The sequence below is a fragment of the Drosophila eugracilis genome, unplaced genomic scaffold (assembly GCF_018153835.1).
Source record: "Drosophila eugracilis isolate 14026-0451.02 unplaced genomic scaffold, ASM1815383v1 contig_649, whole genome shotgun sequence".
Lineage (NCBI taxonomy): Eukaryota > Metazoa > Arthropoda > Insecta > Diptera > Drosophilidae > Drosophila > Drosophila eugracilis.
In genome coordinates this window covers 471784-492414 of record NW_024573535.1, presented here as the reverse complement: position 1 = coordinate 492414, position 20631 = coordinate 471784, and the positions used below count along the sequence as shown (strand labels likewise).

General features: G+C 36.8%; 1 protein-coding gene across 1 annotated transcript in view; it reads left to right on the top strand.

Annotated features, from left to right (window-relative positions):
- The window catches only part of LOC108103140, a 52111-nt gene extending 38625 nt beyond the window's left edge, over window positions 1-13486 (top strand). Inside the window, exons 2-3 of the mRNA XM_017208512.2 lie at window positions 11038-11538; window positions 12906-13486. Of these exons, the coding sequence (XP_017064001.1) occupies window positions 11066-11538; window positions 12906-13089 (657 nt within the window). The 5' untranslated portion in view covers window positions 11038-11065 and the 3' untranslated portion in view covers window positions 13090-13486. The remainder of the gene's footprint in view (window positions 1-11037; window positions 11539-12905) is intronic.
- Window positions 13487-20631: the final 7145 nt, after the last annotated feature.

Below are 20631 nucleotides of genomic sequence, written 5' to 3'. Positions count from 1 at the left end.
ATTTGCACTGCCATCACGTGCCGACAATCACGCAAAATCATTGCGCCTTCATTTATTAGCAGGACAAAGGGCGGAAAATGGGAAAAACGTCTTATGAAGTTGCCACTTCCGCTTTGCCTTGACGCAGGTCCAATCCCCAATGTCACTGCCAAGGAATTTGTACACCCACTCAAACCCCTTTTTGTGTTAGGTCAGCAAATTGTTTTCTGGGTCTGCGTTAGATGAAGATATGAAATTTGAAGAGCTCAATTTATTATTTCCATGGAAGAGAGAGAGAGGAGATTTATTCCATGGAAGTTGAAGGTGAAAAACAAAGCGGAGTTGCCTACTTTTTAGGTTTTTCTAAAGATCAGAATGGCAATAATTTTCTTAGATTTTTGTCAAGTGCTTCCAAAGGGAAATTCCAACAACGCAACAAGTCAAACATTCTAAATTGAAAACAAATGAATGGCAACTGTTTTTCCAAGGTGCTGGTTGACCTCTGAACCATTGACCATTGAACTCAGGCCATGTCATTCGATTTGGATTTACTGCCAGCGAGAGAAATTCATAGCCTTGTTTATATTGGCCATAGCCAAACATTTTTCTTGTTGACATTCTTGGTCATTTATTTACCTTTTTTGGTAGCCGAAAGTCTTTCGGCCATTCATCTCAATCAAGGACAACAATATGTCCATTTATCGTTTTGATTTGCCAGAAACTATATATATATATTACTATAAATAGGAATATGTCAACTCTATAAATATATTTACTTTTCTGGCCAAAATGCTGGCCAAAATGCTTGCCAAAATGCTATCTCCTTTGGCATTGATGTGGCCAAGTGACTTGGAATAATTGCCCAATGGAATATTTATTATTTATTCGAATGGTGAAAACATTTTTGAATGCATTGCCAAATGACGATATCTGAACGGCTGAACAAATGCATTTAATAATATTTGTACAACCTGTTGTTGGGTCTTTGTAAGCGAATTAATTTTGCATAATAATTTCAGCTTTTGTGGGTTTTCCTTTTTATAGAAAAAAAACTAAATTATTGCCAGACTATTATCATCAGCAAATGGCATTCAAAATAAATTTCCATCAAGTTTACTTTCTGTTTTTTTTATTACAAATTTTAATTTTTAACATTTAAATGGAAAACTTTTTTATATTTAATCTAAATTTAGTTCTTAAATCCTGCAATTCGTAAATATTTGTCACAGTAATTATTTTTTATTTTTTTTTTCATTCGCTCGGTCGCTTTGGTCCTTCGGAAATCCGCTTAAATGTAATAAAAATAAATTTAAATTGAAACACGCTTTTTGCAGACGGACTTAAACAGCCAGCCATGTAAACATAGACAAAACTTGGGGGTGGCTGCACTGAAAAAAAAGCATTTAAGTTGGAAGTTTCAGTGGGTGATGTACTTAGAGGGGAGTTTTGGGGTTTTCTGATAAAATTTTGATTTTATGTTCGTTTCAAAACTGGGAACTTTTTTTAAAAATTCCAAAAAATTCCTTAAAATATATTACAATGTGAGAAAGTGTTTTTTACTCAAATTTTTTATTATCCAAGATTTTATTTATATTTTTTAATCTTTGGTAATATGAAGTTATTAAGCCACAAAATATTAGGTTGTCCAAAAAGTCTTGCGGTATAAAATTGGTTACATTAATGCGATTCAAGTCAAATATGCGCCGTTTTGTTCGATGAGGCGTTCCCAACGAGATGCCAACTTCATAATGCCCCTCTCATAGAAGCTCCCTTCCCTATTGGCAAGAAACTAGGATCTTCGACCAACTCTACACCAGAACGGAAACGTTGATACCATCGTTGTGCGGTGGAAATGGAAACTGTATTGGGTCCATAAACTGCAGACATTTTATTGGCGGCTTGAGATGCATGTTTGCCTTTATCGTAGTAGTACTGTAAAATATTCCCTATTTTCTCTCTATTTTGCTCCATGATTGCGACGCCATAAGTCACGAACGACTTAAAAGAAAAGACAATCAATCAAACACGTGTTAGTGCGTGAAATGAGCTTTCCAAAAAGGTATAGTATGACCTGATGCGACGAATAAAACAAGAACTACGCCCTTTCAGCGCCATCTAGCGAAAATACCGCAAGACTTTTTTGACAACCTAATATATAGGCTGATTTTTTAAGCGTAGTTTTTTCAAATCGTATAAAGCACTCAAAATATTATCATAGAACTAAAATTTCAATTGGATTCTATAAATTGGCCTTTGCCATTTACGTTTTAAAAACAACTTCATGTAAATGCTGTCCGCGGCTCTGTTCGGAAGGTTCAATATTGCTTCACTTTTTCCAGCATTTCTGCCTGTATTCCACGAATCAGGCGTGTTATGTTATCTTGAAAGGCTACAGGCTTTACTTAATCCCACAAAAAATAATCAAAGAGCGTTAAATCGCATGATTCCTGTATGGAATTGGGCTCTTTCCATGAAGAAATGGCAGACAGATGACAGTACTGCCAGAAGGAAAAACTTAACTCTTAAAAAAATCTTTAAAAATCTCTCAGAAAAGTCACTTAAAATCTGAAAATTGATAAAAACCAAAAACTTCTTAAACATAACAATCTTAATAGCTCTTCCAAATTGAAATATTTTTCTTACTTTTCTTACAGTGCAAAAAGTTAGTGGGAAACAGCTTTATCGCCTGGGGGATTTGGGGGGTTCTGATTTGGGGGGTTCCGATTTGGGGGGTTCTGATTTGGGGGGTTCTGATTTGGGTGTTCGTGTCTGATTGACCGTATCGCCTATCTATTCTGCCCTCTGTTCTGTTCTGTTTTTGGGGTCCACAGGGTGTCGCATTCAAGGGTCACGATTTGGGCTCAATTCGGCTCTAGTCTGTTCCGTTCTAATTAAACCATTTTGAAGTTGATTGCGTTGGCAGTGCGAGAGAGCCCTGTCGTCTTTCCAGCGATAAATCAAATTTAAATGTTTGAGTGCTACTCAAATTGATCTGCTTCTGCCCCCACCCCCCGAGCTCAGCACCCAAAAATAAAACCAAAAAGAAAAACCAAAATCGAACAGAAGCCGCGCAAAAATGTCGAAGGTCTCGCGGGGAATTCGCATTGGAATTGGTCTCTGTGTTCCTCTGTTTTTCTTTTTATTCGCAGGCCTGTTGTGCTTTGTGCGTATTTTTAATGTTATTTAAATACATAATAAATCCGATATTTAAATTCGTTTCCTCTGGTCTCCCTCAGGGCCAGCACAGCGCTCGAAGTAAATCAGACCAACGCGATTTGTGTTTTATGAAATTTACCTCGTTTCTGTGCCTTTGACAGGGCTTAGTGTGGTTATTAAAAAGTATTTTTTACGCTTTTTAGTAAAGTTAAAATGTGTCAAAACTAATTAGGTAGCAAGTCAGAGGACTTTTATACCTTTTTTTTATACTAAATAATATTTTTAAATCAAATATTTATCCTTTTTTTTGTTGCCTTAAACTAAAATTTATTTTACTTTTTTATAGCTTTAGCTTTGGATTGCCGTCTTTGGTTTTTTCCATCCCCTAATTAGTGATTTTCCAGAGCAGCAATAAAACGCCCGCCCTCAACTTTTCTAATCGCATTAAAGTTCCTGAACGAGCAGTCCCCTCTCGCATGACCTTGCTGCCCCTCGAATCAATTCGAAAAGGAGGGAGACAGAGAGAGAGAGAGAGAGAGAGAGAGAGAGAGAGAGAGAGAGAGAGAGAGAGAGAGTGGGTAGTGGGTGGTATATATCATAATTGAGCCACTCGATTGCCTTGCCTTCCGTTCCATTGTAGTTCCTGTAGTCAGCAGAACTTTTCACCAATTTCCAACCGGACTTTTCCCCAGGACTTTCATCATCAGTCCCTGGCGGGTCTATCTGTCAGCTCACACGATGAGTACTTAGCAGGGCCAAAAATAATAAAAAAAAAAAGAGAAAAGGGAGAAGCGATTTGAATTTTTGGCAGCCTTAACCCCTAACAACCTATATCCGTCTCGCTGGCCCTGGGAAAGAGACGGAAAGAGAGGCACTGAGAGAGAGATGCCTGTCAATTTTCATTTTCATTTTCATCGCGAGCGCGCCGAAAAGAGAAATTTAAATGAGGCAATCTTTGCCATTTTTTCCCGTATGCGTGTGTGTGTGTATTCCTTTTGTTGTTTACCAGGCTTAAAGGCATACGTACGTGTGTGTGTGTGTGTGTGTGTTAGCTCTTTTGTTAATTACGTGCTGCTTATTAGGGAAAGAGTAGGGTCAAAGGTTATCCTCTCTGAGTTCGTTGCCAAATCGAATCAAATCACTGCAAATCGTCGTCGCTTGCTATTTATAGAGGCTCATTATTGGCATTTTTGGCATTGGTCAAAGTCAGACTCACACGTGTGAGGGTGTTTTTCTAGTTTTTCCTTTCTTGCCAGCTCTTTGGCGCCAGTCCAGTCAGCCTAAGTCTTATCGTTGAAGATGGCATAGCTAGAAGTTGGGCAAGCATAGGGTAAAATTGAACTAAAATGGTTTGATTTGGTTATATTTATATACTACTCACAGCAAGAAATAAGCTTTCTTTGTTCAACAAAGTAAGAATTTACAAATCGATTATCAGTCTAATCTGGAAATATGCACTACAGGTCTACGGCGTAGCGTCTAAGTCGAACTTAAACAAAATACGTGTAGCGCAAAGTAAGATTGTCAGATCGATTTGTAATGCCCCATGGTACATGAGAAGCAGAGACATAGAAAGAGATCTACAAACCCCAATGATAGGCGATGTTTGTCGAACGCATGCTGAAAGCTACTTCAGACGCCTTGGCAATCATCCTAACTCCCTGGCGAAGAGGCTAGTCTGGAGACCAAGAAGGAGAAGACTGAAAAGTTACCAACCACACGATCTCCCATTAAGATATATTTAACACCTTCGAAGTCTGATGTAATTTAATGTAATTTAAGCTGTTAATGAATAGAAATATTGTATTTGTTTTGTAACCTTTAAACCAACACTACGTCTTTTGGCTGCAGCCAACCAGCTTTGTTTTCTTAGCTCCTAACTTCGTCAAAACAAGCCGTATAGCCAAAAGAATGACTGTTTTGTGCAGCTAACTACCGAAACTTAACACCCCTGTACTTGCTTTTATCATTATTTTTCTGATTTTTTGGTGCGAGCTCTGGAAACCGATTTTTAACAAAAATCTGCAATATTATTTCGGGTTTTTAGCTCTAGCTCGGGCAAAACAAGACGCACAGCCAAAAGAACGACTGTTTTGTGCTGCTAACGACCGACACTAACCACCCCTATCACTCGTTTTTCGATTTTGGGAAAGTCAATTTTGACCCAAATTTCGCATTTTTGACAAGGGGTACCATCATCAAAATTTTCAAAAATGGGCCAAAAATGAAGTTTCCCAGATTTGAATGCAAACCAATTGGGAATCATGGCAATCAAGTTACGAGCCCTACGAGGTATTACATTTCTCATTTGGACCATTTTTGGCTGTGCTATGGCCAAAAAACTGATTTTTTTCCGCCCAAAATCAAGTATACGTCTTCTGACAGCAGAGATTCCGCTTTTGTTGCAGTCTCTTAGCTTTAACTTTGCCAAAACAAGACGCAAGGCTAAAACGGTTACAGTTTTATGCAGCTAACAACCAAATTTTCACTTCCCTATACTTACTTTTAACATTATTGCTCTGCACTTTTGCTGCGAGTGCTGATTTAATGGCTAAAAAATCAAAATGCCATATTTTATGCGGTTTTTTTTAGCTCTAGCTCAGCCAAAACAAGACGCAGAACCAAAAGAAGGATTGTTTTGTGCTGCTAACGATCAGCACTTACCACCCCTATCACCCGTTTTTCGATTTTAGGAATGTCAATTTTGGCCCAATTTTCGCATTTTTGATAAGGGGTACCATCATCAAAATTTTCAAAAATGGGCCAAAAAAGAAATTTAATAGAATTGAGTGCAAACCAATTGGGAATCATGGCAATCAAGTTACGAGCCCTACGAGGTATTACATTCCTCATTTGGACCGTTTTTGGCTGTTCTATGGCTAAAAAACTGAAATTTTTGTGCCCAAAATCAAGTATACGCCTTTTGGTAGCAGAGAGCCCGACTTTGTTGCAGTTGCTTAGCTCTAACTTTGCTCAGACAAGACGCACAGCTAAAGCAGTGACTGTTTTATGCAGCTCACAACCAACACTTTAAGCCCCTATACCCACTTTTTACAGTGGTGTACTGCTCTTTTGCTGCAAGTGCTGATTTCATGGCTAAAAAATCAAAATTTAATATTGGTTGCGGTTTTTAATCTCTAGCTCGGTCAAAACAAGAGGCACAGCCAAAAGAACGACTGTTTCGTGCCGCTAACGACCAATACTAACAACCCCTATCACTCGATTTTCGATTTTGGGAAAGTCAATTTGGGCCCAATTTTCGCATTTTTGATAAGGGGTACCATCATCAAAATTTTCAAAAATGGGCCAAAAATGAAGTTTCCCAGATTTGAATGCAAACCAATTGGGAATCATGGAAATCAAGTTACGAGCCCTACGAGGTATTACATTTCTCATTTGGACCATTTTTGGCTGTAATATGGCCAAAAAACTAATTTTCTGTGTGCCCAAAATCAAGTATACGTCTTTGGCAGCAGAGAGCCCGGATTGTCCCCATTTCTTAGCTGTAATTTAATGTAATTTAAGCTGTTAATGAATAGAAATATTGCATTTGTATTGTAACCTTTATACCAATACTTTGTTATCAACTATATTTAAAACCTGCTAAAGCTGCCATATAGGTAGCAGTTTACCTGTTAATTCTGAATAAATATCAACTGTTTAAAAAAAAAAACAGATGGTTTATATATAGTCATTATATATTGTTGAAATTACTGACCATGTTAACCTGAAAATCGAACTATAGCTTCTTAGCTGTTATTATTCATGAAGCTGTAATCGAATATTTTACTATCTTTTATTTAATATATAATGTTTACTTATAAAATATTTAAGTTAACAGATTATATATTAAGTTATTCGTTTTCATTTTATAAACATATTTTAGCCATTATGTAGGATGGCCCATGGAAGATTTGCGTTTTAAAACGCTTCGATTTGAAAGTATCAATTTTCTTCAAGCGAAAACTTAACCATTGCGTAAACCTCAAAGCTTCTACTAAATATCTAAAACATTGACAATGACATTTGAAATGTCAAAGTCAAAATAATCAATAGTTCAAAAAGCAAAGGCTACATGGGCCACCAAGTACAAGAATATTTCTTACTAAAAGTTCTAACTTAGCTTCCTGGTTGAAAAGTTGAAAGATTTTGCTTATTATTTTAATATTTTTTAGCTTTTATTAGTTATTAAAATTATTTTTAATGCTATATCACGTTATAAATTATATGAATAGATTATATATTTATGATTTTGTTAATTTTAATTTAATTTTATTTTAAATATTTTAAGCATTATATATTATTATAAGGATTAGCTAAACTGTCTGGAACAGAAACAAAGATCTTGCTTACTATTTATATTTAATACTTATTTAGATATGATAAATTATGAATATTATAAGCGATCTATCATGGTCTATTATTTATTTTATTTATTAATTTATCTAAGCCTAACATTTAGGAAAAACTAAGAGCTAACATAGGGCTGGGAGCATTAGCAGTTAAGGCATTAAGCTCGCAGCTAAATTTGTTTTATGGCTTGTTAAGCCTTGACATAAGGTTAATATTTAAATATAAATATACAGAATATTCAGAAGAATAGCCATTCTTTACTTTTTATTACTTTTTATATAGAATTAATTTTATAATTATTTTTAAAATTTTTTAAAAATATTCTAACCATTCTATAAAACTTAATGAACCAACTTTACTTTCTGGAAAAGTAGAAAGAAATTGTTTAAAAATTTTTATGAAGTTCCTGCTTTTATTTTAAGAGTTGCATTAATTTTTTAGTTAACAAAGAATTAATAAACAAATTTTAAATATACATAAAAGATCAAAAATGTTTATAAAATATATAAATTTTGCTTATTTTATTCTCCTTTAACTTTTATTTATTTTATTCAAAGACAGAATCTTTTCCACCTTCCCTTTGCTAAATAGCTAAAAAAATCCCTATTCCTCTGCTTACTTAACTTGATAAATTAGGCCAGCTTTAAAGCACTTTCATCACCATGAGTTGTGAGATAAAAAAAAACGCAACCGCAGGCAATTTTTAACTTGCAAAGAGCGAGGCGGCTCTCATCTCTGGTCCTTGAGTCCTGGAATTAAGCTGGCGTCTTGTTGCCCACACACGGATAGGATTCATTTTGCCTTTTGTGATTCTGATGATTCTGATGGGCCTCCTAATGCTTAATAACAATTTCATTTACATTTTCGGCACATTTCGCATCGGCTTTGGCCCAAGCGGCGTATGCGCAATGTTCCTCCCTCTGGGCTAAAAAGGTATTTTCTTTGCAAACTTCCTCACTCTGCTCCTCCCCTTCATTTCCCCCCATTGTTTTGCGACCTAGAAAGGGTTTTTCTTTATATATATTTTATGATTTTTCCAGCCCACCCTGGCAGCAGCCTCCATTTTGAATTCAATTCAATTAATTGAGACATTTTCGTTTTCGTTTTCGTTTTTTTTGGGCTTTTTTTCCCCGCTGAGTACATATTTTTTTGTCGTTTCGTTTTGGGATTTGGCAGGCAGAGCCATGCTGCCACTCACCCCACTCTCCCTTTGGCACTCTGGGGATATTTTCGCTTTGTCCTGGACGGCCCCCGCAATTTCCACGGCACTGCAGCGCAATTATAATGCACAAAGGCTAATTAAGGCCCGAATGGGGCGAGTATAAAGGTGAACAATGTATTGGGCTTCGGATTTGCGTTAAAAATACAAGGTAGCCATACTTTATGGCATATATTTCGCTTTGATACAGTGTCCCTTAATTACCAATATAGGGCCTGTCAAGTGCCTTTTGTGCCACAAAATTGCAACTTTTCCGGGCATTTCACGGGCGTCCTTTAATGTCAAACCACTTTTATGGGCTTTATTTTAATAGGCTTTCCGCTAATTCCATGAGTCCAGCTAACTAGATAGTTGCATTTCGTAAATAAATAATTGTAATTTATGGACTTTAAAAGATTCAAAAATGGTTGAGTATATGTACGAGTTTATATGCCGAGTTTCAGGTGGAAAGTTAGTTACCAAAGTTAAGTTTGGTTTCTCATTTGGTAAACAATCTTTAGGTTGTGGTTTCACAGTATTAACTTTTATATTTTCTTTTATAAGAAGCAGAATACTCTTATTAGGTTGTCAAAAAAGTCTTTCGGTATTTTCGCTAGTTGGCGCTGAAAGGGGCGCAGTTCTTGTTTAATTCGTCGCATCAGGTCATACTATACCTTTTTGGAAAGCTCATTTCACGCACTAATTGATTGATTTGATTGATTGTCTTTTCTTTTAAGTCGTTTGTTAGTTTTAGCCTCGCAATCATGGAGCAAAATAAAGAGAAAATACGGCATATTTTACAGTACTACTACGATAAAGGCAAAAATGCATCTCAAGCCGCCAATAATGTTTGTGCAGTTTATGGTCCCGATACAGTTTCCATTTCCACCGCACAACGATGGCATCAACGTTTTCGTTCTGGTGTAGAGGTGGTCGAAGATCCGAGTTGTCTGCCAATGGGGAAGCGAGCTTCTATGAGAGGGGCAGCATTATGAAGTTGGCATCTCGTTGGGAACGCGTCATCGAACACAACGGCGCATATTTGACTTGAATCGCATTATTGTAACCAATTTTATACCCCAAGACTTTTTTGACAGCCTGATATTTGTTAAAATTGTAAGAAATATCTTTAACTTGAGCTGCTAACTACGGTTTTTATATTTATTTAGGAATATTTTTTGCTTTACCTCAAATATTTCTTAAAATTATTTTTTTATTTAACAAAATTAAGTCTAGTTTTCAATACAAAATCTAAGGTATTTCTTAAAGAGTACTTCATTATGGTTTCTTGTGAAATTATATTTAAACCATCGGTTTTTTATGACAGAAAATGAGGGGCCCTGAAGCTCTCCAGAAGTCGGCATGAGTTGAGCGGATGGTCAATTCCAAGTTATTAGCCGAAAAGGCATGCCGGACGTGGTGTTCCAGTGAGGAGACATATTTTTCCTACCTTTAAGTTGGATATAGTTTAAATATTATTCATACAAACCCTTTCTTGACTTATGCTGAACCAATATCAGGCAAAAGAGATATCCAGTTAGTAATAAAAATGAGTGATAACACCTTTCCCCTTGTCTTACATTGATACAACCATTATTAAGGCATTACTCTCAATGTCCCTGGCAGCTTAAGCAATTTGGCAACGATTGCAAAAGCTTGTTATTATTTAATTAAAAGCGAAACACCAAAAGAGATTGCAGATATTGAAAAACAAGCTGATTTCCACTGATCATCTGCGTGTTTCTCTTATTATTTTAATGTCAAACGTAATACCCACAGCCACAATTCATAACTACTGGAGAGGCAGCGGCGGCGGAGAGGGGAGGGCCATGAATATTTCAATAATCCAGTTGAGCTTTATGGGGCGACAAATTGATTCAATGTTTATCTGACACTTTTCAATGTTTTCATTATTTTCTGTTTCATCTCTCTTCTCTTTTTTTCACTTCTTTAGCATCGAATTTACAACAACAACAAAATAACAACAACAACTCCTGGGACAACAATCCAAATCCAACAATCAAAGTAAACACAAAAGTTGGGCCACAAAAATCAAGCTCAGCTGCGGCAAACTTTCGCAGTTGATTTAAATTTTTGCTAACCGAATTTGATTGCTGGAAAGTTGCCTGCCGCCTGTGCACAGTGACCGCAAAATGTCAACAGCACTTGTCCGCTCTTAAGCTGCACTCAAACAAAAATACGAGCCAGCTTGGCTCTTAAATATTAAATTTAAATTTTTCAGATTTTTCGACTAGATTTTCAGAGTTTAAGAAAGTTTTTTTTAGAAAGTTCTTAAAAAAAATATATAAAAATAATTAAAATTAATATTTTACTTTCTTAACATTTTGCAGAATCAACCAGGAAGCCAGGACAGCCAGGATGCGTCGCTCCTCGTTCACGCCCGTCTTCAACTTGAGCACCCAGGAGCCGCTGATCGTGGTGGAGGAGTCGCACACCGCCGAGGATGGCGACGACCTTGAGGGGGCGGCCGGTGGCTGTGATCCAACTGCTGCTGGGACACGACGCTCGAACAGCGATGACTCCGAGCCGGATTCACCGGTGAATCCCTACCTGCTGTGCCCCTTCCCCGACATGCAGCAGAGGCGCAAGCATTCCCTGCCCTCGCTCCAAATCACCGAGGGCATCACCGCCAGTCAGGTGCGACGATTGTCGGAGGTGGGCGGCGAGACCGGAGGACTTAGTCCCAAGGAGGTTGAGTTTTTGGCCACGCTCTCCCAGAAGGCCAATCCCTCGGCTGGCGGACGTCGTCACTCGGTGGTGACCATCTCGGCGGTGCCGCCAACGCTATTCGGACGTAATCGCCGCGAGTCCATTTCCGGCGTATCCTTCAGGTAAGAACATTCGTCCTGCCTCTCCTCATTCACCATTTGCCATTCAACAATAGCCATCAGAGTTGGCGGAAGTGCGGAGGTTTCGCCCAGCTGGACACGCAACCGCAGGACCTTTTGTTAATCATTACACTGAGAGAAAGCTGTAATGGTAGACCTGCTAAAATTATGTAAATTTTAGTACAGATCTTTACTTTCTCTACTTTCTCCCAGTGCATCTATCCCTCTAACTCAGACTAGTTCTTGCCCTTTTCCTATCTGCGACTCTATGTACCGGACTGGGCCTAATTGAATTGCGCCGCCGGCTGTTTCCAAGCTTTTGTGCTGCGACAGCAACATTTTGATACCCTAATGGTTAAGGAGGCGGCAACGGAAGTGGGCGTGGCTGGGTTTGTGGCACAGAGAATAGCCAGAGGCATAATGAGATTGTCATAAACTGTGACCGGTCATTGCCATATGATGAGGCCAAATAATGAGTCTAGCAATCAATGCCAAAATGCAATAAAATCTCAGGCATGCAGAAAATTTTGTAGCGCACTTTTTGGGGCTCATTTGAGGATGATTTTTTTAGCAATGGAAAGTAAAAACTTTTTGATAGGAAATACACATTGTAAATGTGAAAATATTCTTGAAAAAGGGAAGCATTAAGTAAATCTTTATATAAAAATAATATCCAAAAATTAGCTTTCTTTATTTTTATTTTCCAAATATTTATTTCTCATTAGAAAGAGAAGAATTTTTTGTAGATTTTATTTCCTGTACTTAGAGTATTTTTCGTCGACTTTCCATGTCCAAAAATCTAGTGGCATTCTGACCACATCCACATTGCTTTTGCTCCTGACTTTGTCCAAGCTCTGTGTGCCCGTGGTGGTCATTTAAATTGCATCCCAACCAGCCTGGCTAGGCCAGCTCCCTGTTACCTCCTCCTTCGATTTCCCTCGAGTCGCGTGTCCATTAAACGCCCAACGCACTTTACGATCCCAAGTCGGCGGCTAGAGATGAGCGGTGGCCAGGGACAGAGGTACGAGGGTACAAGGCAGAGTAGCGCGGCAACGGGGCGTATAATTTATGCTAAAGTGATAACCGCAGACCCATCAACCACTTACTATCGGTGCACATGGATGTGGGGATTGGACGGGCAGTAAAGTAAAAATTGAAACAGACCAAGCTGAAATGTCAAATGGTTTCGCATACCTTTGTTGTTGTTCTAGTCTAGGCACCTGAAGATGAGGTAAATGAAAGTAAAAAGAAAATTCAAAAACAAAAAAAGGTAATGAAACGCGGTTAAGGTTCATAATGAGAGTCTAAGGTAGAATATAATTTCATATCTTAACAAATTTATTAAATATCAATCCTTGTTTTTTTTACAGTGGCAGTCGCCGTGGCAGCGTCATTGCCGGACCGCCTTTGACCGACCATCGCGGCAGCGTTCACAACTTGCAGCTGGACATCATGGACGGTATCGTTCAGCAGCGGAAGACGCGCAGCGGCAGCGGCGTGTGGACAGCGCCAGTTCTGCAGGAGGCCGATAGCAATGTGCCGGTGCAGACATAAGCGGCCAAAAGGATACGCAGGACATCTGGGGGATGGACGGACGGCTGGATGGATGGATGGATAGATGGATGGATGGGATTTCTGGGATGAGAGAAGTATGATGGCTGGACAGATCGACAGATGGACAAATGGATTGGGTGGACACTGGGCAATGCAAACAATCGCCTGGCTACTCCGCCACTCGAACTGCAACTGGACCTTTATTAACATTTCGTGTTTTCCCCAACTCAACCCCGCGCAAAAACCTTCAATTCTTTGCCCCGATTTTCCGCCGGGAAATTGCTTTTCGCGGCTGCCGCATAAAGCAAACAAATAAACCGCAAAACCACACGAAAAAAAATCACACGGAAAATGGCAAAGAATGGTCGGTGGGGAAAAAGGAAAAACGCACATACAAACACAGACACACAAACTCATAAGAAAAAAAGAAAATAAAAAACTTCGAAAATGAAAAACTGCAGTTAAACAAAGAGAGAGAGATAGAGAGTGAGAGAGAGAGAGAGAGAGAGAGAGATGGCGATGGGGAGTTTAAGATGAAAAGAATTGGTAGAAAAAGAGGAAAAGCGGAAAACAGAAAACAGAGAAAAACGCATCACGACCATTTTGATTGCCAGCAATTTCGGTTAACACCTGTGCCATGTTGCCCACGTGTCCCCCAAACCGCCCACCGCCCAACACCCCCCCACATCGCCTACAATTACGACTTAAAAATGGACAACCCCCTCAACCCTGTGCAAGGATAATTGCAAATAATATTTAATTGGAGTGTTAAAAAGAAGGACAAAGGAAAACAAAGATAGCGCAACACTCGAAACCCTTCCTCGACGCAAAGATAATACCCAAATGGTCGAAAAAAGGAACAATTACCGAAAGTAAGTGGTATTCCGCTGAACTCTACCTCGCTTTGTGTTCAGTTTATTCCTTATTTGCACCTAATTTAATACCCCCTACTCTATACTGGACTGGAGAGGGTATATTGTATTTGTTGAAAGGTTTGCCGTGGGCATAAGGAAGGGTCTTCCGATTTTATCAGTTGTCTATTTTCTTGATCAGAGTTAATAGATTTATCCACGTCTAATGGTTAGTCCTACTTTCCGAATACGCGTCGTGATCATGGAAGCCATAAGAGCTAGATCTATAAGAGCTAGAAAACTGAGAGAAAGCAAGCAGGCTCTAAAGAGATGCCATCTCAGCCTCTTCTTAGGCCTACAAAAAGAGAATGACTGTACCGCCCTTAATATTAACTTTAACTTAAATTTTAGAAATATACCCTTTTTCATTTATAACCAAGCGATCTGCCAAAACTGTCTCAAATTGTAAGATTATTTCACAATTTAGTAAGATGTTAAGTTTAGGAGGCTTTACATGGGCAGTCAGTTGCTATGCATGCCTTAGTTTCTGGTTCTGCCAACAGATGGTTCTATAAAACATTATATCCTTTTCTGCTGCTAGATTCCTTGTAATGAAAACGATTAACTATGTAATGGGTATCTGATAGTCTCACTTGCTTAAAGCAATCTTTCTTGCCTTATATTAAGTGAGAAGCTTATTACATAAAATATATATTAGTCATAGAACTCTTACCTATAGTATGTGATCAAACAAAGGAAACTAATTTAAGAATACTTTTCAAACTATTTTCCCCATTTTTATATCTCTTTTCTACCTTATAGATAATAACTGCAATTTTCTACATTTTTTCTTTAATTTGACAAATATACCTTTTTTCATATTTAACCAGCGATCTGCCAAAAATGTCTCAAATTGTAAGATTATTTCACAATTTAGTAAGAAGTTAAGTTTAGGAGGCTTTACATGGACAGTCAGTTGCTATGCATGCCTTAGTTTCTGGTTCTGCCAACAGATGGCTCTATAAAACATTATAGACGTCGTTTTCTGCTGCTAGCTTTTTCGTTTTGAAAACTATTAACTAAGTAATGGGTATATGATAGTCTTACTTGCTCAAATCAATCTTATATTAAGTGAGAAATTGATTACATAAACTATATATTAGTCTTAGAACTCTTACCTGTAGTATGTGATTAAACGAAGGGAACTAATTTAAGAGATATTTTCCAAACTTTTCCCCCATTTTTTCTCTCTTCTACCTTATGGATAATAACTACAATTTTCTAAATTTTTTCTTTAATTTAACAAATATACCTTTTTCATATTTAACCAGCGATCTGCCAAAAATGTCCCAAATTGTAAGATTATTTCACAATTTAGTAAGAAGTTAAGTTTAAGAGGCTTTACATGGGCAGTCAGTTGATATGCATGCCTTAGTTTCTGGTTCTGCCAACAGATGGCTCTATAAAACATTATAGACGTCGTTTTCTGCTGCTAGCCTTTTCGTTTTCAAGTTGGTTAACCGAATAATAGGCATCTGAGAGCCTTGACACTTGATTATAGTTATCCATCTATTATTCCTTTTCTCATATATCTAATTAAATTATAAAATTTTAATTAATATATATACTAAATATTTTAGGTTTCCAAAAAAGAGTTCTCTCTTCATTAATTTCTAAAAAATGCTGCTTCTAAGCCTACCTCTGCTCATCGATCTTTATCTCTGACTGCTTGGCCCCAACATATAGTTTTATTAACGTTGCTTATTTAATCAGCTGGAATTAAAAATTTAATAAATTTAAGCTAAACAAAATTAAAACCTTAACTCTGCTCGTAAGTCGAGTATTTTTCCTTAAGTTCCTTAAGCAACCAGTAAAAATGAAAACAAAATCGCTTTCTCTGCAATTCCCACCATAATTCGGTGTAATTTACGGCACAAATTATTCGAAAACCCTTTCTGAAGTGGGTCCGTGTTAATTGCAGGGGTACAAAGTGCCCGAGTGAAACCTAAATTCTGGCATAGTTTCGCTTTCGCTTTTTATATTTTATTTTTGACATTTGTCAATGGGCTGTGTGCATTTTTAATAATCCCACTGCCGGGCAGCTAGCTACACATAAAAAACACACCGCACATACATAATGAAATGCAGCTTTGCCTCTCAAGGACGTGGCAAGTGGGTGGTGGTTGGGTGATGGTTGGGTGGTGTGCATAAATGGGGGCCAAGGACGAGGCAAGGCAAGGCGAGGCGAGGCAAGGCTGTTTGCCATAGCACCCTGAACCTCCAACTCCTTGCCACGCAACAGCAACAGCATCCTCCTGTGGCGGGGGCAACGTGGCGTGTGAGTAATATTCTGCTGCAACAGCTGCATCAATGCCAATGACAATGCCAATGCCAATGCCATGACCAAGGAGATGGGTAGTGTTTTTAATGGCTTGTCCACTGGACAACCGACTAGCCACGCCCACTCAGCAGCTCAATAAAGCTAATTTAATGTGGGTGGCCAGCAGCAGCAGCAGCAAGGGGGGTTTGGGAGTTGCTCTTAATTGAAACGCGTGTTAGTTTGCATTGGATTGCAACCCACTCAGTCGGTGCCCGGAAACTAATTATAGAAAATCAAAATGCAATTGCGAATGCCAACTGAACTGCGTTTAGCTGACTGCCGTCGGCCATTTGGTTGGCAAAATGTGGGCAAACATTAGTTTGTCCTCTAGCTAAGCACTATAATCATGTAGGGCAAAATTAATGGCCTGAAATTACCAAGTGTCCTGCGTCTGGGTGGTCTCCTAACAGATGGCTGCAAATTATAAGCGATTAATATGTGCAGGAAAGTTGCTTCCAAGATTTTAGACTTAACAAGTTCAAGGATTCAAGGACTTGAAACTATCATTTGCTGGGAGTAACAAAGGAAATGCATAAAATTATGAAAGTAAAGCATTTTTTGACAGTTTAAAACACAACTTTAGTTCTTTAACTTTCCAAATTTATAACTCCTTTCACATATATAATCTTAAAAACCTCAAATTCTAATGACAATATTAACCTTCTTCTCCCCCCAACAGGTTCCAACATCAATCGATTTAACAGTAACAAAATACAACTCTATATAATCAATCTATAATGAAACATGAAATTAAATCAATATATTGTATATTCAGGAATTGATAAATTAGTGAATAACTAGCGAAACGAAAGAGAAGTGGAGAAAAAAGGCGACTTAAACATAACAAACTATTATATTTACTTAGGAACTAGTTACTCCTCATTTTTTGAATGTTGTGTAGATTTGTGAACCACCGCGCATTGAAGATGAAAACCACCAAGGAAACATACTAAGATACAATCCCACAGACTACTTAACTATATAGAACCGAAGCCAACTCAATTAGAAAATGGTAATCCTCAGGTGCTTTTTGATCTAGCTTGTTTCGCCATTTAACATTTACCCTCGATTGGCTCAGCAATCGATGAGTGCAATCAAAATTCAAGAGAGAGTTGACAAATGTACCATGTACCTAAGCGAGAAAACCCAACATTAAACTTTAGTGGAAAAAATATTTAAAAATGAAAAGGAAAATGATAATGAAAACCTTAGGCTAAGAGCAAACGATTTATCGCCAAAAATAGCAATAAAACAAAATGGAAATCAACTATTTTTGAACTGGGCTAGCTGCTTGCCCAGCCCAGCAGGTCAGCCAGCCCTTAGTTCGAGTAGCCAAACCCGAAATGCAAGAAACCCAATTAAAACAAAATATAAATATAACATGCATAACGAACAAATGTGGGAATTTGAGAATTTCTTCAATTTTATTTCGCTTTTGTGGGTTAACAACAAGCAATTCAATAGTCCAAGGTGCCAGGACGGAATCTCACCCGAAAGGCTGTCTAAGAGTATTCAATGATGTCTTGTTAAGTCATGGCATACTTTTAGGCACTGCACTTAATTTTCTCCCACTATTTATTTTTTTCCATTAAATTTATCATTTAATGGCAGTTATTTATTTTATTAATAACATTGTTAAACGAAAAATACAACTTATTATATATGCCTTGATATGCTTTCATATTCCCTTAAAAAAAATTGCTTAGCTTAACTAAAAGTTAACCGAAACTAAAAATGGATTTTGAAATTGAAGAGATAAGCACGCTCTCAAGTCGATGGAGTTTTCTTTTATATAAGTCTCGATGTTGTTATTGCTTATATAGTATAGATTACACACACACATATACATGCGTACATAGGGTATATCCTTGTCATAATAAAATTTAGAATGTACATAACAAAATACTCGAATACTTAAATTACTATTCGTGTTCCTCCGTTCGAACCGGAAACTGAAAACCGGAAACGAGTTTGCGCCTTCTTAGCACTCCAGGAAAATGAAATGCCCGATATTAATGCAAAACCAAAAGGGGGAGAGAGAGATCTTAAAAAATCCAAGCAACTTAAATACCTTTCCTCTATATTTTGACCTCAGAAAATGTCGCTGGACGACGAAGGAAAAACAAAAAAAAAAAAAAAAAAGAAAAGAAAAAACCAAAACTAGAGAATTTTTTTATTATTAAACATAGTGAAGAGATAATCAAGAAGAGAGGAGGCGATAATGGAGGAGGAGGAGGAGGAGAAAATTGAACCGAAGATGGCGGAAATTTATGATTATGATGGCGAAAGCAAGGATGTAAAAGATATATTTATAGAAATGAACTATATGTATACATACTGACAGATTGATTATATGATTATATTATATAGTAACTTATTGTCACAACGCAAGAGCAATCAATGTTTAACTTTATTAAATGTTACAAAGAGTTTTAAATATTAAAGAAATATACTTAATGAAAATATATATATATATACAGATATACCTATATATTGCAGATTATATTCTATACATATAATTTGTAGGTGAAGCTAAGATCAATAAAAAAAAAAAAAAAAAATAAATACTAGACGTACTCGTAGTTTGCCATTATGTTTGCCAAAAATAAAAATGAATTCGATATATATATATGAATATAATCGAAGTTGTGTCAGCCAAGGCAGAAAATTTACGAAAATCCTCAAAGTCTTTTGTTGCCAACTAAAGAGATTTTCCCAGAACCCTTTGAAATGCATTTGTAAATCTGTTGTAACCGCCAAAAAATATATTCCATTTGTCAGCATTTATTCTCATATTTAAAATGTAATACAAAACATTAAAAGAAAATCAAAGGAAAACCTTAACCGGGCTGGCACTCTTTGTAATTTTTTTAAAATCGTTATTTTTTGTGTCTTAGCAATAAAATAAAATAAATGAAAAATGTGTGTGTCGCTCTGTCTCTGTCTCTATTGTGTTTGAGAATACTCGTAACTTAAAATGAATATTATTACTAAAGAAAAAGAAAAAGTAAAAGAAAAAGTAAAAGAAAAAGTAAAAGAAAAAGCAAAAAGAAAAAGAGCAGAAAAAGCAAAAAGAACAAAACTAAGAAAGCAAACAAAAAAAAAGAGGATAGCGCAGAATGGAATCCACAACAGAAATTAAAATTACTAATTAAAAACGATTACTTACAGTAGACTTAAGAATACAAAGATTAAATAAAGAAAACGATTTCCTTAAATTAACATTGGCCTAACATTGTCTGTAGAGCTTTCGAGGCTTAACATGGGCTTTTAAAAGGGGAAAGCAAAGCTTTCAATGGTAGTTTATCCAATTCACCGTTATATGCTTTCAGCATAGCTTAAAGCTTGAAAGTGTTAGCTTTTGGTAACGGTGAAAGTCTCGCAGTTACTGTTATTTTTGGCTTAAACCACAGTTAAGTTCTAGCTAAAAGCTTTCTGGCGACTAAGCTTTCTTTTTAAAAAGTTTTAACTTTTGTTTCTTCTTAATTTAAAACTATTTTTACTTTACAAATTATAGACTTACGTGGCAAATATTTGAACAAAAATATATTTAACATTTATTAACCCATTTGTGTCATGTTAACCTGTCAAACTCTTCCAATTATCAACATGCCATCGGCCCTTCCTAACAATTTGCCTTATATCATATCCGTCGGATATAACTACATTTCCGGAACAATAGCCAAAGCCAATTTCGAGGTGAACTACATGATGAGCTACGCGATAAAACTGTAGGAATCCGACTAAGAGGGGCAGACGTGGTGTAAGCTGAATAACTAATTGCGTAGTTCAGATTGTTTTTTATTTACAAAACCAAACTAAGTGTTCTTTTTCTAAGTTTAATAGTGATTTATATAATATTTTGCAAGGTATTTAATTACTTAACATTTAAAATATTTAAGTATGTAAAATAGATTGGGAAATGTTACATTTTTATATTTATTTTCAAAGAACTTAAAGAACTTTAGCAAAGTAAATAAAATTTAATCAAGAAATAATATATTTTCCTTTAAAATATTGTTAGTTTTCAATAATTTTAAATATACTTTAATTAATATTTAAATTTTTCTTATTCATTAAAGTCCTCAGCACCTACAGCCCATACGGCCCATGTAGTGTTTGCTCTTTGAACTATCAATAAATCGATCAATGTGTCAGATATTTGGTAAAAGTTTTAAGGTTTACGAAATGCTTAAGTTAAGGCTCAAAGAAAAGTGGGAAATATTGATATATTCAAAGCGATTTTAGAACGAAAATCTTCTGTGGGCCACCCTTTATATCTTCTGATATTCCAAGATTTCAAATTATTAT